The sequence below is a fragment of the Phascolarctos cinereus genome, unplaced genomic scaffold (genome assembly GCF_003287225.1).
Source record: "Phascolarctos cinereus isolate Bilbo 61053 unplaced genomic scaffold, phaCin_HiC Scaffold_2;HRSCAF=192, whole genome shotgun sequence".
Lineage (NCBI taxonomy): Eukaryota > Metazoa > Chordata > Mammalia > Diprotodontia > Phascolarctidae > Phascolarctos > Phascolarctos cinereus.
The window spans coordinates 32542677-32567929 of record NW_027555625.1 but is presented as its reverse complement, the minus strand read 5'-3'; the positions used below and the strand labels follow the sequence as shown (position 1 = coordinate 32567929).

Sequence of the window (25253 nt, the reverse complement as noted above, 5' to 3'; positions counted from 1 at the left end):
ATAGCAGCTCTCTCCCAGGGCTGCTGAGAAGACTAAATGAGAAAATGAATGTTCAACAGCTTGGCCAGCTTTACATTGCTATTGTATACATTTTAGTTGGTGTTGTTACTGTTTCCAATTTTATCTAAATTTTATTGACTTTTTGTTTTTGTATCACAATTATTTCTGGATATAACTCGAGAGTCTCCACTCCCTTACTGAGCAAGCCTATCCTTGTAACAAAGATTGAGAAAGAAAGAAAAGAAAGCAGTTTGGCAAAACTAACAGACAGGCTGTATATGCTGTGTTCTATGCCCATAACCACCCTCTCTGTGAGGGAGGGAGACAGTTGCATTTTCTCTACTATGCGTCCAACTGTCATTAAAAAAACAAAAACAAAACAGCAACACAAAATTTTTACCATGCATTCTGGTTATTCCACTCACATATTCTGTATTGGTACATTCTTTGCTTAGGCTGATGTTAATGCCTGTCTTAGAAAAATCAACTCTAAAGATAGGTTTAGAAAATTTTATTTTCACCAATTGAAAATCCATGTCAATAAACATTAAACATTTGTAGAACTGTTCTTTAGGCCTGGGCTATACACAGAGCTCAGATAAGACCTAGCGCTGACCTATGGAGCTCAAACTTTAGTAGGGAATGTAATGGTCATTCATTGAGTCTTGTAGGGGGCAGCTAGGTGGCGCAGTGGATAGAGCACCGGCCCTGGAATCAGGAGGACCTGAGTTCAAATCCAGTCTCAGACACATAACATTTACTAAGCTGTGTGACTCTGGGTAAGCCACTTAACCCTGTTGCCTAGCAAAAAATAAATAACAACAACAACAACAAAAACCAAAACAAAACATCCATAGAGGCTTGTGAGCTCACAAATAACAGTTGTTGAGGGTCAGGAGGCCAGATGGGGCTCAGGAGAGCATCTGTGACTTTCTGTCCCTTTCATTGCGTGTCTGGAAGAAGAGGATGGAAATAGACAGGATCTTGGGGCACGCTGGCAAACTCCTAGAAGTTTGCCACCCCAGGTGTGTCTGGGCCTAACGGTCAGATGTCACTGAGGGGTCCCTGGTTTCATAAGATTCACAAAGGTCAGAAAAAAAGGCACATTAAGCATCGTGTCTGGGGGCCTGGTCTGGTACATGCTCAGGATACTTGGGCTGTGAGGAGGAAGCCTGCTGTCTCCTATTTCTTCTTCAGGCCCCTGGATGTAGTAAGAAGTCCTAGTAGCAAATTTCTTTTATTAATAATAACCATGATAATGGTAATTATGATAAGATCTATCATTTATAAGCACTTTCAGACTCTACAAAATAGTATTTCATGTGATCCTGCTAGCCCTGTGAGATAGGCATTATTGCGACTCCCCTTTAAGTGTGAGGAAGCTGAGGCTGAGAGATGAGGGCACTCGCCCCAGGGCACGCCGCTAGAAAGTGTTCCAGTGTCAGGCCCAGTGCTGTCTCCTCAGGACCCTGACCGCTTGCCTGTGGGGTTTCCTAGTAAGCCAACATCCCCTCTTGATGTTTCAGGCCAAAGAACAGACTGGAGCCACGGCTTCCATGATTTACGTGCCTCCTCCCTTTGCTGCCGCTGCAGTGCAAGAGGCTGTGGAGGCTGAGATACCTCTCATCGTGTGCATCACAGAAGGGATCCCACAGCAGGACATGGTGCGCGTTAAACATGCCCTGCTCCGGCAGGGGAAGACCAGGCTTGTTGGCCCCAATTGCCCTGGAGTCATCAATGTAAGTTCATGAACATTTGCAGACGGACAAGCCAGGATCTAGCCTGTTGGGAAGTCAGCCCACTCTGAGCTAACCTGAGCTTTCGTGTGATTTACTTGTAATTTTCAGAGTGTTTAAAAAGAGTCTTTTCTTAAATGTTTGCTTCTCATTTACTTTCCTTAAGCCTGGGGAATGCAAAATTGGCATCATGCCTGGCCACATTCACAAGAAAGGCAGAATTGGTAAGTATTGAGCACTCTCTCCTATTTGTTGTCTTTTCAGTTCTCAAAATCCCCTTTGTCCTAAAGTTTGAAAATGTGGAGACTTTTAAAACTGTGATACGCTTAATACACAATTATTAGAGTTTTATTAATAGCTTTTTTTAATATCTTAGTCAATTTCTCTTAAACTCTCCCTTCCCCTTGAACTTTTTCTTGTAACAAAGAAAAAAGTCAACAAAACTGTTGGGTACAGTGACCGCGTCACAGCACATGCCCCATTAAAATGAGTTTAAAACCTGAGCTAATGTGCAGTCTTCACACTGCCTTCAGTAAACGTTGTTAAGGGAGAGGTCAGAGGGTCAGATAGCATCAGTTTCTGGCTTCATGGGCTTGTAGTTTATGTACTTAGTATGGACCAAACCGTCCCTTTAGTTATATCTTTTTTTAAAAATTCTTTTGAGACTGGATCTCTCGTCTCTCTGCCAGGCTCTAAGTGCCTTGGCCACTCAGAAGCTTTGATCTGCTCTGTTTCTTGTGCTTGGGCCAGTCTGCCTCTTTGGCAGCCTGGTGGCCCTCTGCTCCCAGGGGCTCGCCGGAACTGCTGAACTCAAGTGATCCATCAGTCTGCGCCTCCCTCAGTTTTGGGCCACCGTAACTGACTGTCTTTGTTTAAAACAATAGGAGTCAAGTAGAAAGTGAGCCCTTTGAAGGCAGGGAATGTTTAATATGTGTCTTTGTATCCTTGGTGCCCAGTATAGTGCCTTGCGTGTAAATGTTTGTTGAATTGAATTGAAGTTTCAATCTGGAAATTAAATGGAGTGCTTGATTCCTGAGTTCTCCTTCCCCTCCTTTATTGAATCCAAAGTTAGTTAAGTGGTACTAACCTTGAATTGTCAAAATAGCATTGTCAGAATGGCACGTGGCCTATGGGAGTGTATATGGGACATATTCTCGGGTGTGGGCCAGGGCATCATTGTTATGATTTCACTCCATCCTTAGTATTACTGCCCAAGCCTTTTCAGCAATAACGTCCCGTACCTTTTTCAGACATGGGCACGTTGGCTTCGTTTTCTTTTCTTTGGGTTGTTCATCTCATTTTCTGATTACTACCGAGTGGTAGGGATTTCTTGGTACTCTTAGACCAAGTGGCCTAGAATTGGAAAGCTCGGTGTTCCACTTCCCTGCTTTTGTTCAGGATGTTGTGTCTTTTCTACTTTCTAGTTGCCCCAAACCTTCTCAAAATGCTAGTGAGATTTTGCTGGTACTTGCTTAGGTCTCTAGCTAAGAACCAAGATTTTGTTTTGAAATTAGTCAAGTATACGCATTTTAGAATTCCCACTGAGGCAGTGGGAACTGATGAGGTCACCGGGAGAGAGAAGGGGGCAGGGGTCAGAGGTCTAGGGCATACCCTGACCTGGAGAGGACCCAGCAAAGAAGACTGAGAGGTGGGAAGAGACCAAAGGAATGGGGCATAGTGAAAACTCTGGGCGTAGAGAGTATCTTGGAGAAGAGGGGATGCCAGACTGGTTAGTTAGTCTGAAGGAATAGACATTCTACGATAGCCACATCTGAGATGATGTAGAATTGATTTTATTTTATATTTTTCAGACTTTGATCTCATTCATCTAGGGAACTCTTGGTGAGCAGATTCCCTCCATCATTGCAGGTCTTGGAGGCTTGCCTGGGGCACTGAGGTGTTAAGTCACTTGCTAAGGCTCACACAGCCAGTATGAGACAGAGGATTTGACCCCAGGTTTTCCAGTCTCTGAGGCTAGCCCATTTCCCATTACAGCACCTTGCCTTTGCAGAATTTATTAAGTGAATATCAGCATGGGGATGGAACACTCATTCATGAGAGAGGATTCAAGGAGAAATGTCTTCTGTGTCACCCCTGGGTCACAGGCATTTTCATGTTCTGGGAAACAAAGCTTCATCTTGCACTCGTGACCCCACCTAGGAAATCTTCTCTGTTCAGAGCTATTATTCAGAGTGGCCAGCAAGGTAAGGACTGGCCTTTCATACTGAAGTAGACAAAGGGAACTGGACATTCTCCATGATGTTGGCAGACACCTTTGGTGAGCATACATCTGGTTTATGAGTTACTCAGTGTTACTAATCAGAAGGTCAAGGTGAGCTCTTTGGTTATCTCAGGGAGGTGTGTGGATGTGCCCAATAACAAATAAGGGATTCCATCAGAGAAGGGAAGTAAAGGATGCTCGAAAATTCCGTGAATGTTTGGCCAGCCAGTGAGAATGGATAACCCATGGCTAGCTCTTGTGATCTCTTAGTATTCATGCAGCAGCAGTGAGAACTGTGAGCAAGGCCCACAGACTGTGGCACGTTAAAGAAGAGCTGTATGGGACAGTCAGGCATGGGTTCAGTGAGGCCTTTATTGGTGGAGTCAGGGAAGACCTAAGTTGATGAGAGTCCTGTGGAGTCGTGGAGGATGCCTGATCAGTCTGTATTCCAAAACTCCTTTTATTGGGCACTTTTAGGGGAGAGGTCACAGAATTTAAGGGAGAGTCAGCAGAATTCTGACTCTGTTGATCTTGTTCGAGTCTTCACTGTTGCTGTTGTACGTGTAATCACAAGTTCATGAACTTACAGCGGCAAGAGACTTTAGAGGTTACCTCATCCATCTCTGTTATTTCCCAGCTTAGCAGGATGAGGTCCACAGAGGGGGCAAGACTTGCACAAGGCCGCTCAGATAGCAAGTAGTGCAGTGGAGATTTGAACCCAGGTCTTCTGACTCGAATGCACCGTAGCCTATGCAGTGGTCTCTGGTCTGCTTTGAGGAGCGTCACCAAGGAGGCAGTGCTGTGTGAAAAGTTCGCTTTTGGGTCACCCACCGTTGGCACCCCAAGGTGGGGGAAAAGGAAAAATGAGAGGTGCGGTTCCATCCTGTGCATCGTCTTCCTGTGCAGCTGTGAAGCATCTGCGTGGTGGCAGCCTGAAGAGTCCGTAGGATGGCCTTCAGCCCTGTTACTTTTTCCCAAGTTTCAGAGGAAGGGCCTGATGCTCATCTGTGTTCTTGAGAGAAAGGAATAAAGAGAGAAGGCAGGGGAACCCCGAGCCAGCCTTCCCGGGACTCCTGGCCTCATCACTGGGGGTGCCCTCGGTGCTTCATTGGCTTCTTTGTCCCGGTCGAAGCTGCCACCTCTGCAGCATCTCTCCTCTGGCACTGCCGCCCCTCAAGGGCAGGCCCTCATCCCCTAACACTGTTGTATTAGCCTGCTGGGGGCAGGGGTGGGGGGGGTCCTGCCTGTCTCAAGTCTCTTTCTCCACAACAGTCCATCCTCCATTCAACCCCTAAAGTGATTCTCCTAAAATTCAGGTCTAATCACGTCACACCCTCCTCTCCAGTTGCTACTCAGTAAACTTTAGAGGCTCCCTCTTAGCTGCAACATTATGCATAAAATCCTCTGTTCACATTCAAAGCCCTTGGTAACCTAGCCCCCTCCTACCTTTTGTCCTGAAGCCTGATGTCTGGCAGCTGGAGATTGATGAGCCTTCCTATGGATGTGTCTGAACTAATCCAGCTAGAATGTAATTGTGCTGGAGTGGAATGGGGAGACTGAGGTTATGTTGATGGCGACCAAGTAATAACGTGACAGATCAGTAATGAAATATTGTTGAAGTAAACGGCCTCCACATTGGAAGGCATTTAACTTCTTTCTGTGCCAAGCTTTTGGGTTCTGTTACTACAGGCTTTTTTTTTTTTATGAATGTGTTTTTACTGTTCAGGCTTGAGGGAAAATAGAGAGTAAGCTACTGTACACAATTACTCTCATTTTCTGTTCTTAATTTGCAGTTTGCTTAAAGCATTAAACAAACTGATCGGAATCAGCAGCTGAAAGTCCGTTAGAAGAATAAAATCATCGTGTTAGCTTTCTGTGACCTTTTATCTGCAAACGATATTTATAAATGCACATTTGTGCATAGACCCATGCTGGGTAGGCTGTCTCTAGAGGAAATCAAATAGCTCCATAATGTTTTAGAGCTGGAAGAGACTCCGTTGAGGAAATGCAACACAAAACTGCCGTGGGCCCGTGCACAATAGCAGGTAGTGGGGGTGGAGCATTCCGTGACATTCATGTGTGTGTATTAACTGACCCTTCTGCCTGCTCAAGTGATCCCATTCCATCTAATCTCCTCCAGCAGATTGCCCCCTCTGTCATCCTCACTTTCACTTTTTTTCAGTCTCTCCCTCTCTACTGGCTCATTTCCTACTGCCTGCAGACATGCCCATGTCTCCTCCATCTCAAAACCCCCCTTACTTGATCCCTCCTTCCATTCCCACAAACTCGTCTAGTATCTCTTCTACCTTTTGTGGCCAGACTCCTTGAAAACGCCACCTTGATATGTATCCCCACTTTCTCTCCTTACTCTCCAGCTTCCAGCCTTTTCATTCCACTGAAACTGCTCTCTCCATAGTTACTAATGACCTCTTAGTCGCCAGATCAGTGGCTTTCTCTCAGTCCTAATTCTCCTGGCCTTTTCTGAAGCCTTTGCCACTGTTGGCCACCTTCTTCGCCTTCTGCCTATCTGAGCGCTCCTTGTCTGTCTCTTTTGCTGATCCTCTTCCAGATCATGCCCTCTAAGTGGGGGTGTCCCTTAGGGTTCTCTCTTGCACCCTCTATACTGTTTCACTTGGTGATTTCATCAGCTTCCATTGATTTAATTACTCTGTGCTGATGGTTCTCAGATCTTCATTTCCTGCCGCAAACTCTCTGGTCACCTGCCTTTCAGATCTATGTCCAAAACAGAACTCATTGTCTTTCCCTTTAAACTTTCCCCCTTCCTGTCTCATTACTGTAGAGATCATCACCATCCTCTCATCCTTCAGGCTCACAGCATAGGAGTCTTCCTGGACTTCTCACTTTCTCTCCCACCCCCATCCAAGCTGTTGCCAAGGCTTGTTGATCTCAACTCTGCAGCATCTCTCAGATGTGCCCCCTTCTCTCCCGTGACACCGCCACCTCCCTGGTTCAGGCCCTCATCCCCTCACGCCTGGACTGTTGTAATAGCCTGCTGCAACGTCTGCCTGCCTCAAGTCTCTCCTCACTGCAGTCCACCCACCATTCAGCCATTAAAGTGATTTTCCTAAAATTCAAGTCTGATCCCCCTCACCTCACTCTTTCCTCAGTAAACTCCAGAGGCACCCTGTTATCTCTAGGACCAAATATAAAATCCTCTGTTTGATATTCAAAGCCCTTCATAACCTAGCCCCTTTCTACCCTTCTATTCTTATACCTTACTCCTCTACATGTATTCTTCGATTCAGTGACACTGGCGTCCTGGCTGTTCCAGGGACAAGACAGTCTGTCCCTCCATTCTTTCTGTTTCCTATGCCTGGAATGCTCTCCCTCCTCTGCTTGGTCTGCTGACCTCCCTGGCTTCCTTTAAGTCCCAACTAAAATCCCATTTTCTATAGGAAACCTTCCCCAACCCCTCTTAATACTAGTGCCTTCCCTCTGTTAATTATTTCCTATTTATCCCGTATATAGCTTATATATTGCTTTGTATGTTGTTTCCCTCGTTAGAGTGTAAACTTTTTGCCTTTCTTTGTATCCTCAGCACTTAGCACAAAACTTGGGGTCATAGTAGCTGCTTAATAATGTTTATTGATTGATTGCTTTGCACCGTCCAAGTTGCTGGTGGTGTATAAAGTTAAAAACAAACAGTCTCTCCGGAGGTGTTTTTCAGACAGTTGTCAGCAAAGAAAACAACTTTGGAAGTTTGGTGCCGCACACGTACAGAGCCAAGTATGGTGGCTCAAGGTTCAGGAGAAGCTCCTGAGGCTTGGGTAGCCTCACCAGATCAGATATCCTCCTAAGAGTCTAAGGAGAGGAAAGGGCACTTCCTGTAGTCTTTGAGGGGAAGCTCAGCAGGTGGGGATGAGGAGAGCATTGGGGTAGCTGGTGAGACAAGTGACAGCCCGTGATTGAGTGGAGTAGAGAGAGAAAGCTGAGGGAGGCGGCAGGGGTGGGGGTGGGGTGGGGCCTTATGCCATTGGAACATTTTGAGGCAATTGGGAGAGATGGTCTTTGTACTGGAGCCTGAGAAAGCTGATATTAAGAAAATAGTGGTCCAAGGATGATGATCAGAGAGTTCAGGGACTAGAAGTAGAATTAGCATTTTAGCCAGTGAGGCAGGTACTCTTGTGAAGGCAGGTTTTAGTGAGTCGAAGGTAACGTCAAAGAGCAGGCTTTGGAAGTCGGAAAGGCATCGACGTTCTTCCTCATGTGACGCATCTGGAATGATTTGTTTGCTTTTATTGATCATAGGATCATTGCTGTATAACTGGAGGGAGTCTTAGAGGACTTCTGGTCCAACCCTTTGGGGAAACCGAGACCCGGGAAGGTAACCAGCTTCCAACCTTTTCATTCCACTGAAACCGCTGTCTTCAGAGTTACTAATGATCTCATAGTTGCCGAATCCAATGGCTTTTTCTCAATTCTGATTCTCCCGGATTTCTCTGAGGCCTTTGTCAGTGTTGATCACCTTTTTCTCCTTGATCCTGTCTTCTTTCTAGTTTTTCAGGACACCCCTTTCTGGTTCTCTTTCTGCCTATCTGACCACTCCTCCTCTGTTTTGCTGGGTCAGGCACTAAGTAGACTGAGAGTAGAACCAAGTTTGTAACCCAGGTCCCCTGACTCACTTATCTGTACTGGGCTGTTGGGGCAGGATGAGGAAGGTGTAGTGGTCTAAAAAATCCTGTAGACTTTTTTTCTCCACTAAATACCCTCCCTAGGATCTCACTGTGGTGTGGAGGTGACCATGGCCTCTGAAAGGCTCTGCTGGTGGAACATAAGGTGTGACAGAGGCTGTCATGCTGGGGTGGCCTTGGGTAGAGTGTGTGTGATGGACTGGATGCCTCTTCAGAGAGACTCTTAACTGACTCATCTGTGTGTGAGAAAGAGACCCTCTAGGAAGCCTCCACCTTGCTTTGGTGTATGGGTACCCCCACTGAGGAACTCACGAATCTCCATGTACCTGGTCTTGGGCGGGAGGTGCAGGGTTTAAATAGGGCCCATTGACCAAAGTAGAACAGAGACCTAGTGTAATAGTGCACAGACTCAGTTGTCACATGCCATATCTTGTGCTTGTAATTCTTTGGTTCAGTAAATACCTGTTAAATGCCTGCTGCGTATGGAGCAGATTGTGCTAGGTGCTGGACGTGCTCCCAGGTCTCCAAGGATCTGATACTCTAACAGAGGATAGACTGAACACACATAACTGTAGCTCAAAGTACTAAGTGGTGATAAGGGTGTTAGAGGTGCAGACAGAATGCTGTGGGGGCCCGAGAGGAGAAAGACCATTTCTGGCTAGAGCAGTTCAGTCTAGCTTCAGGTAGGAGATACTGTTTTATCTGGGATTTGAAGGATGGATAGGAAAGGTACAGGAAGAAACTAGGGAGAGAAGAATATGGGCCTAGAAGAACAGTGTGAGCAAAGGCATGGAGGTGGGGAATTATAAGTCATGTTCCAGGTTGCCTAAAGGGGAAAGTAGTTGGAAGAGACTTGTATAAGACAAGGCTGCAAAGGCATAGTGGTCCTAGGTTGTACAGGGCTTCGAGTACTACGCAAAGGAGTTTGGACTTGCCTGGGTGGGTGACAGAAAGTCACTGGTTTTGAGCAGAAGAGAGAGATGCCAAGATGTAAGGAAATGAGTCTAGAAGTGTTTTGAAGGAGAAATTGAAGAGGGAAGACAGCCGAGACAGGAGGGTTGTTAGGAAGCCACTGCAGTCTTCCAGACTGGTGGTGATGAGCATGTTGGCAGTGAGACTGGAAAAGGAAGAGGGACGGAATCTGGAGCAGGCCTCAAAGGAATGAATCACAGGCAGCTGTGGTGGTTTCCAGACTCCTCAATCCACAGACACCAAAGACTACTTAGAAGGTCAGTGCGAAAAGTCTGTTTCTGCGGTACTGAGAGAGGAGCTAGGTCAGAGCCAGCTCCAGAGCACAGGCATTGGGGCGGTGGCTGTGTCTTGAGCTTCCAGCCCACAGACTGAGGGGGAATCAAGTGGCTGATCAGAAGGGGATTGCAGGGATCTCTTTGCTGGTGCTGAGGCAGGAATCTCTTGCTTTGCCCGTGCTTGGATCTGGGCCACAGGACTGGGTGGCAGTCCTGGGGGGAAGAAGAGGATTGGCACAGTGGAGCTTGTAGTGGTGGAGAAGAAACCCTCCTCACAGTTCCAAGAGAGAAAAGACTGCTTGTGGTCACTCAGAGACCAGAGCACAGGCCAGGAAAAGAGTAAACACCTCGACCCTTATCATACCACCTTGGAAGAACTGAAAATTTACAGGTCCCTACAATTTCTCTGAAAACAGCTGACAAACCCCTGAAGCTTGGGACAGTACATTCTCCACATTGGAAGCAGACTCTTACCTTAACAAAGAGTTTAAAACTCGAGTAGTTGGCTGGGATCATGAGCAAACCTCGCAAAAAGAGTCAGACTATATTATCTTACTTTGGTGACAAACAAGATCAAAATATACAATCAGAAGAAGACAACAAAGTCAAAGCTCCTATGTCCAAAGCCTCCAAGAAAACTATGAATCTGTCCAGGCCTTGGAAGAGCTCAAAAGGGATTTTGAGAAGCAAGTAAGAGAAGTAGAGGAAAAACTGGGAAGAGAAATGAAAGTGATGCAAGAAAATCATGAAAAACAAGTCAACAGCTTGCTAAAGGAGACCCAAAAAAAATAGTGAAGAAAAGAACACCTTAAAAAATAGCCTAACCCAAATGGCAAAAGAGGTCCAAAAAGCCAATGAGGAGAAGAATGCCCTAAAAAGCAAAATTGGCCAAATGGAAAAGGAAGTCCAAAAGCTTACTGAAGAAAATACTTCCTTAAAAATTAGAATAGAGCAATTGGAAGCTAGTGACTTTATGAGAAATCAGACACAGTAAAACAAATCCAAAAGAATGAAAAATTAGAAAACAATGTGAAATATCTCATTGGAAAAACAACTGACCTGGAAAATAGATCCAGGAAGAGAATTTAAAAATTATTGGACTATCTGAAAGCCATGATCAAAAAAAGAGCCTAGACATCATCTTTCAAGAAATTATCAAGGAAAACTGCCCTGATATTAGAACCAGAGGGCAAAATAGAAATTGAAAGAATCCACGATCTCCTCCTGAAAGAGATCCCCAAAGGAAAACTCCTAGGAATATTGTAGCCAAATTCCAGAGTTCCCAGGTCAAGGAGAAAATATTGCAAGCAGCCAGAAAGAAACAATTCAAGTATGTGGAAACACAATCAGGATAACACAAGATTTAGCAGCTTCTACATTAAGGACCGCAGGGCATGGAATATAATATTCCGGAGGGCAAAGGAGATAGGATTACAACCAAGAATCACCTACCCAGCAAAACTGAGTATAATCCTTCAGGGAAAAAATGGTCATTCAGTGAAATAGAGGACTTTCAAGCTTCTTGATGAAAAGACCAGAGCTGAATAGAAAATTTTGACTTTCAAATACAAGAGTCAAGTGGAACATGAAGAGGTAAACAGGAAAGAGAAATCATAAGAGACTTATTAAGGCTGAACTGCTTACATTCTTGCATGGAAAGATGATGTTTATAACTCATGAGACCTTTGTCAGTATTAGGGTAGTGGGAGGGGAAAAAATTATATGTATGTATAGATAGATAGATAGATAGATAGATAGATAGATAGATAGATAGATAGATAGATGGCACAGGGTGAGTTGAAGATGAAGGGGTGATATCTGGAAAATAAAATTAAGGGTGAGAGAGGATTATATTAGGAGAAGGAGAAAGGGAGAGGTAGAATGGGGTACATTATCTCGTACAAAACAGACAAGAAAATGTTCTTACAGTGGAGGGGAAACGGGAAGGTGAGAGGAAATGAGGGAATCTTATTCTCATAGGATTTGACTTAAGGAGGGAATAATATACACATTCACTTGGGTATGGAAATCTGTCTTACCCTACAGGAAAATAGGGGAGGAAGGGGACAAGAGAACAGGGGGATGAGAGAGAGGAGGGCAGATTGGGAAAGGGTGTAATCAGAAGTAAATACTTCTGAGGAGGGACAGGGTCAAAAGAAAGAATAGAATAAATGGGAGGGCAGGATAGAATTAAGGGAAATAGAGTTAGTTTTTCACAACATGTCTATTATGGAAGTGTTTTGCATAACTGCAAATGTATGGCCTGTATTGAATTGCTTGCCTTTTCAAGGAATGTGGGTAGGGTGGGAGGAAGGGAGAAAATTTGGAACCCAAAGTTTTAAAAATACGTGTTTAAAAAAAAAAGTTTCCACATGCAGCTGGGAAATAAGAAATATAGGAAATGAGGTACAGAAATCTGTCCTGCCCTATAGGAAAATAGAAGGGGAGGGGGATAAGAGAAGTGGGGGGGGGAGAGATAGAAGGGAGGGCAGACTAGGGGAAGGGGTATTCAGAATGCATGCAGTCTTTGGGGTGGGGGGAGGTGCAAGATGGGGTGAAAATTTGGAATTCAGAATCGTGTGGAAGTAAATGTTGAAAACCAAACATAAATAAATTTGTATTAAAAAAAGGAAGAGGGACATGGGAGAGAGATTGTAGGTGCATAACCCTGGGTAACTGCATATGAAAGGTGAGGGAGAGGGACAAATGAAAGTGAAAAGTATTTTTAGCTTGGGCGAATGGTGGTGAAGGCAGAAAGAAGAGATTGTAGGGGAGAGATTAGTTCATTTTGGGACGTGGCAGATCTAAGGTGCTGGTGGTGTGTTGTTAGGGTGATGCGTTGTTGTAGGTGATGGGAAATCCGGGTCTGCAACTTGCCAGTGAGACTTGGGAGCCAGCTTTGTAGATGTGATAGTTTGAATTGCAATAGTGAATCAGATTACCAGTTGGAAGATCTTTGGGAAAGAGAGGAGCCAAGGCCAATAATCTGGTAGACACCAACCTTGAGGGCTTGGTTGGGGCAGAAAATCCAGGGCCAGCATGGGAAAGAGAAGGAGCTGTTAGAGAGGCAGGAGAACCAAGAGAATGTGGCCTCCCTGAAGCTGAGGGAGTTCGAAGTAGCCGTCAGTTGTATTGCTGAGAGCTTCTGAGTCAAAGAGGATAAAACATCACAGAAAACTGTTGGATTGGTGGTTAGGAAGTTACTGGAAGCCTCCTGTGCTTTTTCCTGCAGCAGCCGAGGGAGATAGTTCCCTGTCCTTCCTTGTGGTTTCCTTTCCCTCTCCATCTTTTCCCATCCACTTTGCCAAGAGCTATAGTTGCCTGTTCCCTGAGGGTGACGCTGCAGGTTGGGAAACCTGCCAGCAGTGTACACTTGTACTCTGCCGTGCTATGTATGTAAGTGATGTGTCGTTTTGAAATGGGAAAATGGAGGCCCAAGGTAATGATGGAGTCTGCCTTGCATTGCCTTTTCAGAATGCGAGCGTGTGAAGGCTGTTGAGTTGGATAACATTTCAGACTGTGTGGACGGTGGTCTATGTGATTCTTAATGGCCAGCAAGAGCTTTCTCCTAATTTGACCAGTTTTCTTTGATGCAAGAATCTGAAATCACGTGTACCAAATGCAGTTCAAGGGAGATGCTAATTTATACCCAAATCACGAATTCAGCACCAAGTAACTGTCACGTGATAAATGGCTGTGCTCTGGTTAGAATATCTGTGTGCTCATGTTGAGACAGTTTGTGGGGGGTGGGGAAGGGGGTGGGAAGGACAGCTTGGCCAGTGATGGAGGTCATGCTGCCGCTGCTCCTGCTCCGGAGTCTGCTCCGGGGTACACAGACTGTGAGAGTTGGAAGGGTTCTTAGAGAACGTTTGGTCCAATCCCCTCGTTTTACAGATGGACAGACTGAGGCCCAGGCAGCCTGTGACTTGCCTGAGTTCTTAGAATTTGCTCAACATTCTTGCCAAAGCCCAGCCTTTGGGATTCTATTTTCTTTACACCAAATGTCACAGAGTAGAAGTCTGACCGCTTTTTTGATGTTTGACAAACCACAAATAAATGAACTCGGTCCACGTCTGCTTTCCAAGTTCGTCTTTATGTTTTGATTTCCACTTTCAGTTTTTATGTCTCTTGGGAGCCCCAGACAGTGGAGGCTTTTCCTGTGTGGCTGTGAACTTAGTGACATTAAGCATCTACCCATTGTTTATTTCCTTTTCTAAGCTGTTTTGTGAATTGTGGCATAGAACAAATTCTCTGCTTTATAACCTCGTGGGCAGGGAAGGAGAGGGCATCTGGCTGTCCTTTAGTGAATGCAGGAAACGAGCGCTCTTATACACGCCCAGTATCTAAAAGATGTAAGATGTCAGATCTCATGGGGATTGGACAGTGAGCCTCCCTTCTTGATTTTCTGTTCTTTCATTTCCTACAGTTAGCGGCTTCTTAGCCTTTTATTTTGAAGAGCAAGACAGAAAAGGCTTGTGGACAGGGGAGGGTTGGTTAGAAAGGAGCCATTCACAAATGTGGTTGTTTTTAAATTTTTTCAGGCTGAAACTTGGAGGTAGTCTAATGGCTGAGGGTTATCTGGGTTTTCATGTCTAAGCAAATGTGCCATTGTGCCTGCAAACAGCACTGTGTCTCCCCATCCCACATGGACTGCCTCATTCATTCAGAGACCTGGATTCCTGTCTCCTTTGCTTAGCCTGTCTAGCTTGTAACAACCCTTAAAATTAAAGCATTTTTCTTGGAACATAAAAGCCGTCCTGCCTCATTTTGTGTCTTTCCAGCCTCAGAAGTAGTGTAAGTATTTGTCCTAATAACTTGAGTTGGTGGTTTATAAAAGCCAACACATGCTCTGGGTGTGTGAACTCTCAGCGATGTTGCTCTTGGTAAGAGATGACACTGACATCCTTTTTCTGGTTCTTTTTCCTTCAGGCATCGTGTCGAGATCTGGCACTCTCACCTATGAAGCCGTTCATCAGACGACCCAAGTAGGCCTGGGCCAGTCGCTGTGTATTGGTGAGGAGATTTCCGTTGAAATTGTGCACTTAGTTGATTGCAGTAGTAATTAATGACTTGGGCACATAGTAATTATATTGTTGTCCAGTCGTTTTTCAGTCATGTCTGATGCTTCTTGACCCCATTTGGGGTTTTCTTAGCAAAATTACTGAAGTGGTTTATCATTGCCTTCTCCAGCTTATTTTGCAGATGAGAAAACTGAGGCAAACAGGGTTAAGTGACTTGCCCAGTAAGTGTCCGAAGCCAGATTTGAACTCAGGAAGCTGAGTCTTCCTGACTCCAGGCCCAGCACTCTGTCCTCTGTGCCACCTAGCTGCCTGAATAGATATGCGCTGCTTTATATAGTGTTTTGTATGCCTTATCTCGTTTGAACTTTACAGCCCTGTGAGATAGGTACCACAGGTGGCAGTATTCCAATTTTACAGAACAGGAAACCAAGCCAAGAGTTTGAGAGACTTGCCTTAGGTTAGGTAAGATTTGAACCAGGTCATCCTACATTCTAAGTACTTATGTGTTTTCATTTAAGAGTCGAAGTCTAAGGCCCTCTGTTTGTGTGATGGCTTCTACACAGTTATTGGCAGAAAGCCTTGAGGGGCAGGTTGATCTTCTGGTCAGAGCTTGGTGTCAGCTCCAGCGCTTGCTTGGTCTTTGACTTTGGTCAGAGTCCTCTGCTTTTCTGAAGCTCTGACATATGGATGCTGACACTTCTATCCCCTCACTCCTGGGCCTTTGGAAGGAAAGCTCCTTGAGATCTCAAAAGTGACCATAATGTGTGAGCTCCTGGGGTTAACAAAGACCAGATTTGTTGTGCCTGTTGAATTTTTCTTCTCTTCAGTATTTATTTTTTTCAAAAGGTACCTTCTCAGTTTGTTTGTAAGGTTTTAACTGATCCTTTTGAATTTCAGATTTTGCATTATCTGGTTTGGGTTGTATTAAAAATGTTAGCTACTGAACACTTGGTAGCTTTCTCTTCTTTGAAATTCTCCTTAAGCTTGTGTGCCATCCTCTGCCCAGAGCCGCGAGGAACTGAAGGCATGTAATGATCACAAGAGCTCACATTTCTGTAGCTCCTTGAGGTATACAAAGTGATTTTTCTCCCTGTGAGGAGCCCTGTGAGCTAGGTAGTCCCTGTATTTTTATTGCCTTTCTACAGATAGGAAACTGAAGCTGAGAAAAGGTGAGGGCCTTGCCAAGGCCTGCATAGCCAGTAAGATTTGAACCCAGGTCTTCTGGCTCTGACTTGAGCTTAGCTCCTGTCAGAAAAAGGGCAGCTTGTAAAGAGCTGAACCAGCTCTGCTTGGGGCCAAATCCACAGGCTGTCGTTTAGGGAGTGCCTTTGTTAGGTGTGTGTGTGCCATGCAGCCAGCCCTGGTGCTGCAGGCTTGGGGGAGAAGCAGCAGAGAGCCCCCTCTACCATCAGTCACTACGTCCAGCCCAGTTCTGCCCAGGCTGCTTTGTGTAGTGATTGCTTATCAGACGGTTACGATGTATATGGGACTGAGATTTAAATGTGGTTAATTAAACAACACACACTTTCCTTAACCTATGGACTCTATAGGTGCCCAGAAAAGCTGGAACCATCGTGCACATTTTATTTCAAATAGATAGCTTCTTTTGTTGTTTTGGGGTTTGTTTTTGGTCTTTCTTAGAATAATTTTTAGGAGAAAAGGAACAAAGTGAAAAGTGATTTAAGATGGAGAGAAAACCATAAGCTAGTAGAGCAGGAAAGGGCCTGAGAGACCACCAATTTGAACCTACTCCTTTTATCAATGAGAGGGAGTAAGGGAGAGAAGGAGAGAGGGCTGCAGGTCGGTATCACTTATGTTAAGCACCAAGGAAATGCAGTAATTTAGCCTCTGCCTGGGACTATTAACAGAAACCAGTACAGTTTTTTGGCGTTTTTCACTCTAAAAAATTCAAGTGAGGAGACGTTTAAAATGAGTGTTAGGCCAAGGCAAAAAGTACAGAGCAGGTAGGAGGGCTGTTGAACGGTTCACCTGGAACTACATTGTTACCCACTTTCAGGTCTTCCTCGCCATTTTCTCAGCTTATGTTCCAGTTCTTTTCCTTTTCAGGGATTGGCGGTGATCCCTTTAATGGAACAGACTTTATTGACTGCCTTGAAGTCTTCCTGAAAGACCCAACCACAGAAGGTATCATCCTGATTGGCGAGATTGGTGGCAATGCCGAAGAGAACGCAGCAGCCTTCTTGAAACAACACAATACAGTAAGGGCATTTTGGCTAATTCCTGTTTGATGAGGTAATTCATAGGATCATAGGTTTTAGAACTAGAAGGGCCTTCAGAAGGCTTTTGGTTCAGGCCCTACATTTGGTAGGTGTCAGAGTTATGTAAAGGAGGAAATGAAGGTGAGAGGTTCAGCACGTGGACAGGGCCACATGGTTAGTAAGGCACAGAACTGTTCGTTCAAGCCCTGCTCCTCTGTCTCCATTCCAGGGCTTTCCCCACTATGCCACATGATTTCTCGACAGCATAAATATGAAATAGGGAACTCAAGTAAATTAATAAAAGTCTTTTGGGGGATTGAAGATTGGTGGCATCAGCTCAGAGGCTATAAAAAGTTTTATTTCTCATATACACTGCTTTCACAATCCTCTTTGGGGAAGGGGGTGCGTTTGACTCTGTCCAGTGCGTGTGACTCTTGTCCTCGCTTTCTTTAGTCATCTGAAACTTGGGTCACATCAGAGGTATAGTCCACTGTACCTGAGCTGCTACCTTTTGTGCTTTAATTTTTTAAAGAGAATTCTTATTCTGTTCAAACAAAATACTGAGAAGAGTGAGACATGGCTCTGATCCTTGAGGTACTTAAGAGTTGAGTGGGGGAGTCTAACCATAACCTACTTGTTGTTTTCCTTGGTACAAGTAAATCATTTCTTCTGGATCCCCAGTGAAGACAGGGGCAGTCCTTCCACAGCTCCTTGGATTTGGCTTTATTGTGAAGAGGAGAAGGAGAAAGGCTGAGGAGGGGAATCAGCATAGTGTATCAAAACAGAAGGCAAAGGAGGGAAGTTTCAAGGGGGGAAATGGTCAGGTGACAGGGTCAGATGCTGACCAGAGGCCAGAGGGAATAGACTTGGTGTTGCATTTGCCAATTATTTGGTCATTAGTGACCTTTTGAAAGGAAGTTTTAATAAAGTAGAGAAAGAGGGTAGGAGCCAATTTGCAGATTGACTTAAAGAGATTAAGGAGATTTTGGGTACTTAGAAGGTGGAGACTTATTGGAATAAGTTCCCAGTTGGTCTTCTTGCCTTCATTGTAATCTCCAGACCCTCCATACTGCCATAATTATTTTCCGAAGTCACTTTTATCATCTTATTTCCATCTTTGTTGCCTACAGTATACTTTCTAGCCCAAGCGGGGGACAACATGTAAATCAGAGGTGTCACACCCAGGACCCTGTGGCAGCTGCATCACTCTCAAGTGCAGCTCAAACCACATTAAAGTGTAATCGGGAAATAGTTAACAAATTAAATAAAAGTACAATAAAGCACGTTGTGTTAATGTGTAGTTTTCTAAGTCAGCATGACGCTGGAGGGATGTGTCCCTATTTGAGTTTGACATCAGTGCTGTAAATAACTAGGTACCATACAAAATATACACAGAGAGAACAGAAGGTGATCTCAGAAGGGAAGGTTCTAGCAGCTGCAGGGAATAGTTGGGGATGCATCGAAGGCTCCTTCACAAGGTGGGATTGGAGTCTGGAAGGAAGCCAGGCAAGCCAAGGAGGAGAGAGAGCATTCCCTCAATGAGGGACAGAGATGAAGTGTCATATATGGGAACAGCAGGTGATCCAGTGTTAACGGACTGGAGAGTGTGGAGGGCAGGAGAGTGGAAGACTATCGGAAAGGTAGGACGGGGTCAGGCTGTGAAGAGCTTTTAATGCCAGCCAGAGAGCTTGTTATTCGATCCTGGAGATAATAGGGAACCATTGGAGCTTATTGAGGGGAGAGGGCGAGGTAACACAGGCCTGCGCTTGAGGAGAATCCATTTGGCAGGTAAGCGGAGGGTAGATTGGAGTGGGGAGGGACTCGAGGCAGGGAGACTGATGATAAGGACTGTTCCAGTAGTCTAGGTGAGAGGTGATAAAGGCTTAAACCAGGGTGGTCGTTCTGTGTGTGAAGAGAGAGAGAGGAGGTATGTGAGACATGTTTTGAAGGTAGAAAGGATGAGATTTGGCCGTGGCTTGGATAGTGGGCTGCGTGCAGGTGGGTATTTGAGGATGCTGTTGAGGCTATGAACCAGTATGTGTTTCAAACAAAATCAAGTCTCCATCAGTATTAGTGGACTAGCTTGTGTGGCTGAAGTTTGAGTAGAATGCCTGAGCAGATTAGAACTTGCTCAGGGCTGTTTTCCTGAGCTTGTGTAGAAGAGATCAGTGATCTCCAAGGAGAACCCTGCCATTTTAATCATGGCTCAATACTTGGTGTTGGTTTTCACAGCCAGTAGGAGATGCTGGGGCCTCCAGCGGCTGAACTTCCACATACCATTCACCTGCAGGGTTTCTTCAGTTAGAGTTCTGTGGTTTGATTGACTTTTTCATCAGAGTATTTCTAGAAATGGTCCCTTCTTTGTTTAAAAATAGCATTTTGTTCTCTCCTCAGGGTCCAAAAGCCAAACCTGTAGTGTCCTTCATTGCTGGCTTGACCGCGCCTCCAGGAAGGAGAATGGGTCATGCTGGGGCCATCATTGCTGGGGGGAAAGGGGGAGCGAAGGAGAAAATCGCTGCTCTCCAGAATGCAGGAGTGGTTGTCAGCATGTCCCCTGCCCAGCTGGGCAGCACCATATACAAAGTGAGTGCTGTGTGCCGATAATGTAATGATTCACAGATTACTGTGCTTAGCAGCATGGACCCATATTTAGCCCTTGAAAACCAGAGTTTTCTTAATCTCTTTTCTTCCATTCAGGTACTAGTTCACTGAGGTTGAGTAATTCCATTACCATTCTAATTGGGCATGACCAGAAATAACTTTCTGAGTAAAAATTTTATGAAAAAAACCTACAGCTTTGAGATTGCCTGTTTGCACACGTGGGCGCAAGATGAGACTTCCCAAGGGAACCCCGCTGACTCCTCACCAAGTGTTGGGTCCTTTCTTGGGGGCTGCAGACTGCTATTCAGGATGGTGTTTTTCTTTCATGGAGGGGGTCATAGATTTCGATCTGGATGGACCATAAAAGTCATCCAGTCAATTTCATGGGTGAAGAAATTGAGGATTAGGCAAATTAGATGACTTGGTCAAGATCGTACTAAGAGGTGGAGTGAGGATTTGAACTTGGTTCCTTCAGCTGGAGAGCCAGGGCCAGCTCCTGCAGCACAGAAACAGTCGTCTGGTCACTGACCTCAGGGGAGCCTCCTCTCCCCAACTGTCCCTTCTGCAGTGTTACTGAGGCCTGTCTCTTCTGGGATTGTAAGCACTGCCTGGGAAAGAAATGGACGTTTTCTGCCAAAAGAAGGGGCTTTTTTTTCATTGAAGGGAGAACAGCAGAGAGGGCAGTGGAGAAGAGGCCTGGTGAGGTGGCAGGTTTTTATTTCTGGTCTAGTGGCCATAGATTTTCTCTTTGCATTTGAACTTAACATTGAGGTAAGTATCAACCCTGGATAGGCTTGGTTATCATCAGCATCATCATTATTATTCCTGTTACTTGCCTTGTGTGGTTCTTCTCTTACTTTACTGCTGGTGCTCTGGTTTCTTTATGGGTTGTTTTCAACCTCATGCCTTTTCCTTCTTAATGAGAATCCTGAGATTGAAAAGGTCCCGAGGAGCTTGGCTTGGTGATCTGTTTGAACCCGTGCTTGTGCCGCCTCTCAGAGGGCGGAAGGAGCTTTCCCTGTGTGTTCTGCTCTGCTCTGCCTGGAGAGGAGAGGATTTTTATAATATCCTGAGAACTACCCAGACTGTTTTCCTTCAGGCCTTAATAAGTGATCGGTGAAGTAACTGAACTGAATTATCACCGGTTTTGTCTGTGGTTAAGGCAAGCCAGGGGAAGAACCCAACCCAACAGAAACTCCGTGTGTAATACTAACTTCATTCCCTCTTTCTCGGCCTTACCTGGGGGTAAGAGTTAGTGAGTTCCTAATTTTCCTATCATCCTCCTGTGTTGTCCCCCTCCTATGAAACAGGGTTGTCATCCTGTTTGAGAGTGACCTTGGTGGCTAGAGAGGATAGAGGAAATGGGGCTTATAGGAAGGAAAGGAGGAAGGAAGAAGAGGGAAGAAGGGAGAGGAAGAAGAAGGGAGGGAGGAAAAGAAGGAAGAAAGGAGGGAATAAGGAAGGCAGCAGGCAGGCTCCTGGCAGTCTGTAATGGAGCCTGCGTTTCCAGAGAGCTCCAGCAGATGGCAACAGAAGCCTTGGGATTTCACTGACTTTATCTTGTCATTGACACCCTCAAAAAAGTAATTTCAGAGCCTTCCTTTGAGGTGTTTTCTTCAAACCTCAAGGAAATCAGAGTTTAGTTTTACTCTTTGGCATGCTTCACTCACTTGGTTCCATTCCCTTCTTAAAGGGACTGGTTACCGCCCGTTTCTGTCAGTGGAGATGTAGGTGAGCACAGGCACGTTTGTTATCCCTAAAGGGTCTGTGTGATTCATGGGCTGCCTCTGAGCTTCCCGGTGGAGGCACCGGCGGTGCAGCTGATCCAGGGAGATGGGGCCTGACCCAAGACCGTGGCAGTACTGAGGCTGCAGTTGGGTTCTGAAGGGCCTCCATCCTGGCATTTTGTCTCTGCCTTTGTGGTGGCACAAAGATCCTAGCAGTGAGAAGTTTCCAAATCCTGTTGATCACAAGTGTCATTTGGGTCTCTCTTTTCTCTTCCCTCCCTGTTCTTCTGTCTCTGAAGGAGTTTGAGAAGAGGAAGATGTTATGAAAGAGAGAAGAAAAAAGCCTTGGAATGAATCACTGTAGAAATGTGAACCAGCAGCTGCCAGTATCCGCGTAGCTCTTGTCCACTAAGTGTCTGCCTCCTGTACACGCCTGCCTAATGCTGGCCTTCCAGTCCAGCAGGATGTGACATGTCCTACATTCAGATATGTTTACCTGATTGTACATCATAGTCAAATAATAAATCTTTTATTTGATTTGAATATGGAGTTCTGAAGTTCATTGGTGGGCAGATAGCCTAAGGGAGGGGAAGGAGGATTTAAAAACATTTTTCAAGAATGATCTCCATGGTATTGAACACACCCAGGTCCTTCGAGTGAATGAGAATTGCCTCATGTCACAGTTGCATTCATGCAGTGTCCTAGACTAGGGACTAAAGCCACCCAACCCTTTCAGCTCTCTCTGCGCTCAGAAGTTGTGTTGTTCCTGGCAGTGTTTCATATGCTTCCTTCTCCTGCTCCCAGATCTCCTCCACCCCACAGCTTCCTACTGCCCACGTTGGGGCTGAGGAAGCTGCCTGTGGCGAAACAGCAGAGGCAGCAGAAGAGAGAAGCAGCTTTTGTCCCCGTCCTTTTTTTTACTTGCCAAATAAATGGCGCTTTGTTAAAGAATCAGCAACTCTAGCCAGCGGTTCAGCTGAAAAATTGGGCACGTGTTGATTGAACATGCCTCCTTCTGAGGTGCGAGAAGCAAGAATTCAGGTGGGAATGAACCTCGATCACTCCAGGGAGGCACGGAAGCTAGGAGTGATTGTGAGGCTCCTAGCAGCTTTTCACAGCCCCGTGAATCCTGAACCACGGTGCCAAAGGCCTGCAAAGAAACGGTCGTGAGACTGATTTTCTTTAGTAGCCCTCAAGAACGTCAGTCTCCGGTGCTGGACATAGAGTCTGGAATCTGGGTTCAGTCCTGCTTTGGACAGAGCCCTGAAACTTACTTAAATTGGGGATAATAATGATGCAGGCGGTCAAGTGGCATGGTGGATAGAGTGCCAGCCTCGAGTTAGGAAGACTCATCTTTCTAAAGTTCGAATCCAGCCTCAGATACTTACTATAGCTGTGTGACCCTGGGCAAGTCTCTTAACTCTGCCTCAGTTTCCTCATCCATAAAATGAGCTGGAGAAGGCAACGGCAAACCACTCCTGTCACTCTGTCCAGAAAACCCCAAATTGGGTCACAAAGAGTCAAACACAATTGAACTGACTGAAGAACAAAAAAAATGGTGATGCTACTTGTTACACTGCCTTAGGATTATTCATTTTTTTGTGAGGCCGTTGGGGCAAAGTCACGTAAGTGGGAATTGTGGGGGGCAAGGCCAGCGATCGGACATTTTTAAGGGCTTGCTGTTGGCTGGCACTGGCGCCAGGAGCTGGTGATAGAAATGCAATTGAATGGAAAGACAGTCCCTGCCCTCCAGGAGCTTGCGTTCTGGTGAGGGCGGATGACACGTAAAAAGTAGTAGGTGGAGAAGGGGCCCACGTAGGGGAAACCCTTCTTATTCTCTAGTTTATGCTCTGTCTTGTTCTGTGATTTCATCCATAGGGGAACTCTTGGTGCTAACGCGGCTCATTAGTTTTTCTGTTCGCACCTTCAAGTTTCTTGGGATGCCGAAGCATCCACGGGGACCAGCACTAGTATGTGGCCGAGGCAGCACTTGGCTCCTGGCCTCTCTGATTCCATTACTGGCCCATGATCCACCACAGAAGCAGGTAGGCGATAGTGGATAGAGAGCTGGGCCTGGAGTCAGGGAGCCCAGAGTTCAAATTTGTACATACTTATTAGCTGCATTGACCTTGGGTGAGTCACTTAATCTCTATTGGCCTCAGTTTCCTCATCTGTAAAATGAGGATAACAATGGTGCCTGCCTTGCAGTGCTGTTGGGAGGAACTACATTGTTAGCTATTAGCTGATAACCTCTTTTATTGTAAATTATGTTCATCAGTGGTCATTTATTAAGGACCTCCTATGTACCAGGCACTGGGGATACTGTGTATCAAGCACTGGAGATACAAAGGCAGGCAGAAATCATAGTCCTAATGTTGGAAGGTATGTTACAGGTTGTTTAGCTCAACCCCCTTATTTTAGCTCCATCTCCTATCCCCTGTTCTATAACCCATCAAAATTAGGCCTGTTTTTTTTAGGCTCAGTCAAGTTGCATGTCCTCTGGGAAGCTTTTGCCAGCCAGCCCAATCCACAGTGATCTCTCCCTTTTCTGAGTAGTCCTCGTTGCCTGACCTCGTCCCATTTGCCGTTGACTTCATTGTTCCCTACACATACATCTAACTCGACTGTAAGGGCTTTGAAAGCCAAGATTAGCTCTTATTCATTCTTACGTCCTTCTGGCACCTGGCTCAATGATGCCTTGCACTCAATTAATACTCAAGAAATAGGTTTTGATGAATATGACTGGGAAAAGTGGCTGGGCTCCTTGAGAAGGGAAATTTCTGCTACTGGAGTGGAGAAAATACATCTCTTTCTGCCATTGCCACAACGTTGCAGATTTCTGCGTCCTTTCCCCCAGCTGCTTCTCCCCCTTCCCACCACCTTTCCAAAATTACCCTGTGATTTCTTGTGTTTTGTATTTGGTTGTATTATTTGCATGTGTTTTCTCTCTCAACAGAATGTAAGCTCCTTGAGGCTTGGCACACGGTAGGCACTGAATATGTGCCTGTTTTGGTCCCATCTGTGTTGATAACTGTAACAGGCCTGGCATATTCCCACATCACGGAGAGGTGTTAATTGAGTTGTGAGTGAAGGTCCTTTGGTGGAAGCTTATTTGTATCCAATGGAGATGAGGGTTTCATGGGGAGCCAATGCTAGGATTTGCCCAGAGCACCTGAAGGACCCCACTGTGCAGTTTCATTATTATTTCACAATTTTGTTCCCAAGTCAGAGGATATGTTGTTTCCTTAGGAAAATGTGTATTCCAGCTGTGTGTATAATTTGGAAGATCTACTTCCTTTGACGCTTATAGTATTTCAACTTTCTCTCTTTAACCTTAGCCAGATGGTGCTGTGCTGTTATGTGATATTAATAATGTCAGAACTGACTGCAGTTAGAAAAAATGCCGAAACATACACTTGGAGTATATTTCTTACAAATTATTACTAAGTCCATGCTGGCAAATGCTATTTTACTGTAGGAGTTGATGAAATGCCAACGGTTGTAAATGAGTCATACCAGCTCCAGCAAGAGGCCTGATGAAACTTTGGATTGCCTTTCTTATAAATGGAAATGAAAAGGCCGAGAAAATCAAAACAGTTGAGTAATAATACACACAAAATGAAATCTCACTTCCCTGAGTTAGATGTCCATTTCAGCTAAACTTTCATAGAACCCTAGAGGTAGAGCTGGACTCGCTAGTGCGTATCCCTTTCTTTTACAGGTGAGGACACTGGGGCTCAGAAAAGGGGTGACCTGCCTGAGGTCACACCAGTAATAATTTGAACCATGAATTCCCCATATGGATGAAATTGTAGCTCCAGACACAAAA

The 25253-nt window shown here is 45.3% G+C and overlaps 1 protein-coding gene across 1 annotated transcript in view; it reads left to right on the top strand.

The window, feature by feature from the left end:
• Positions 1-21967, top strand: part of SUCLG1 (succinate-CoA ligase GDP/ADP-forming subunit alpha) — a 44717-nt gene extending 22750 nt beyond the window's left edge. The window contains exons 4-9 of the mRNA XM_020969489.2: positions 1527-1739; positions 1903-1960; positions 14786-14869; positions 16945-17096; positions 19491-19679; positions 21724-21967. Coding sequence (XP_020825148.1) covers positions 1527-1739; positions 1903-1960; positions 14786-14869; positions 16945-17096; positions 19491-19679; positions 21724-21750 — 723 coding nt within the window. The 3' untranslated portion in view covers positions 21751-21967. The remainder of the gene's footprint in view (positions 1-1526; positions 1740-1902; positions 1961-14785; positions 14870-16944; positions 17097-19490; positions 19680-21723) is intronic.
• The last annotated feature ends 3286 nt before the right edge of the window (positions 21968-25253 follow it).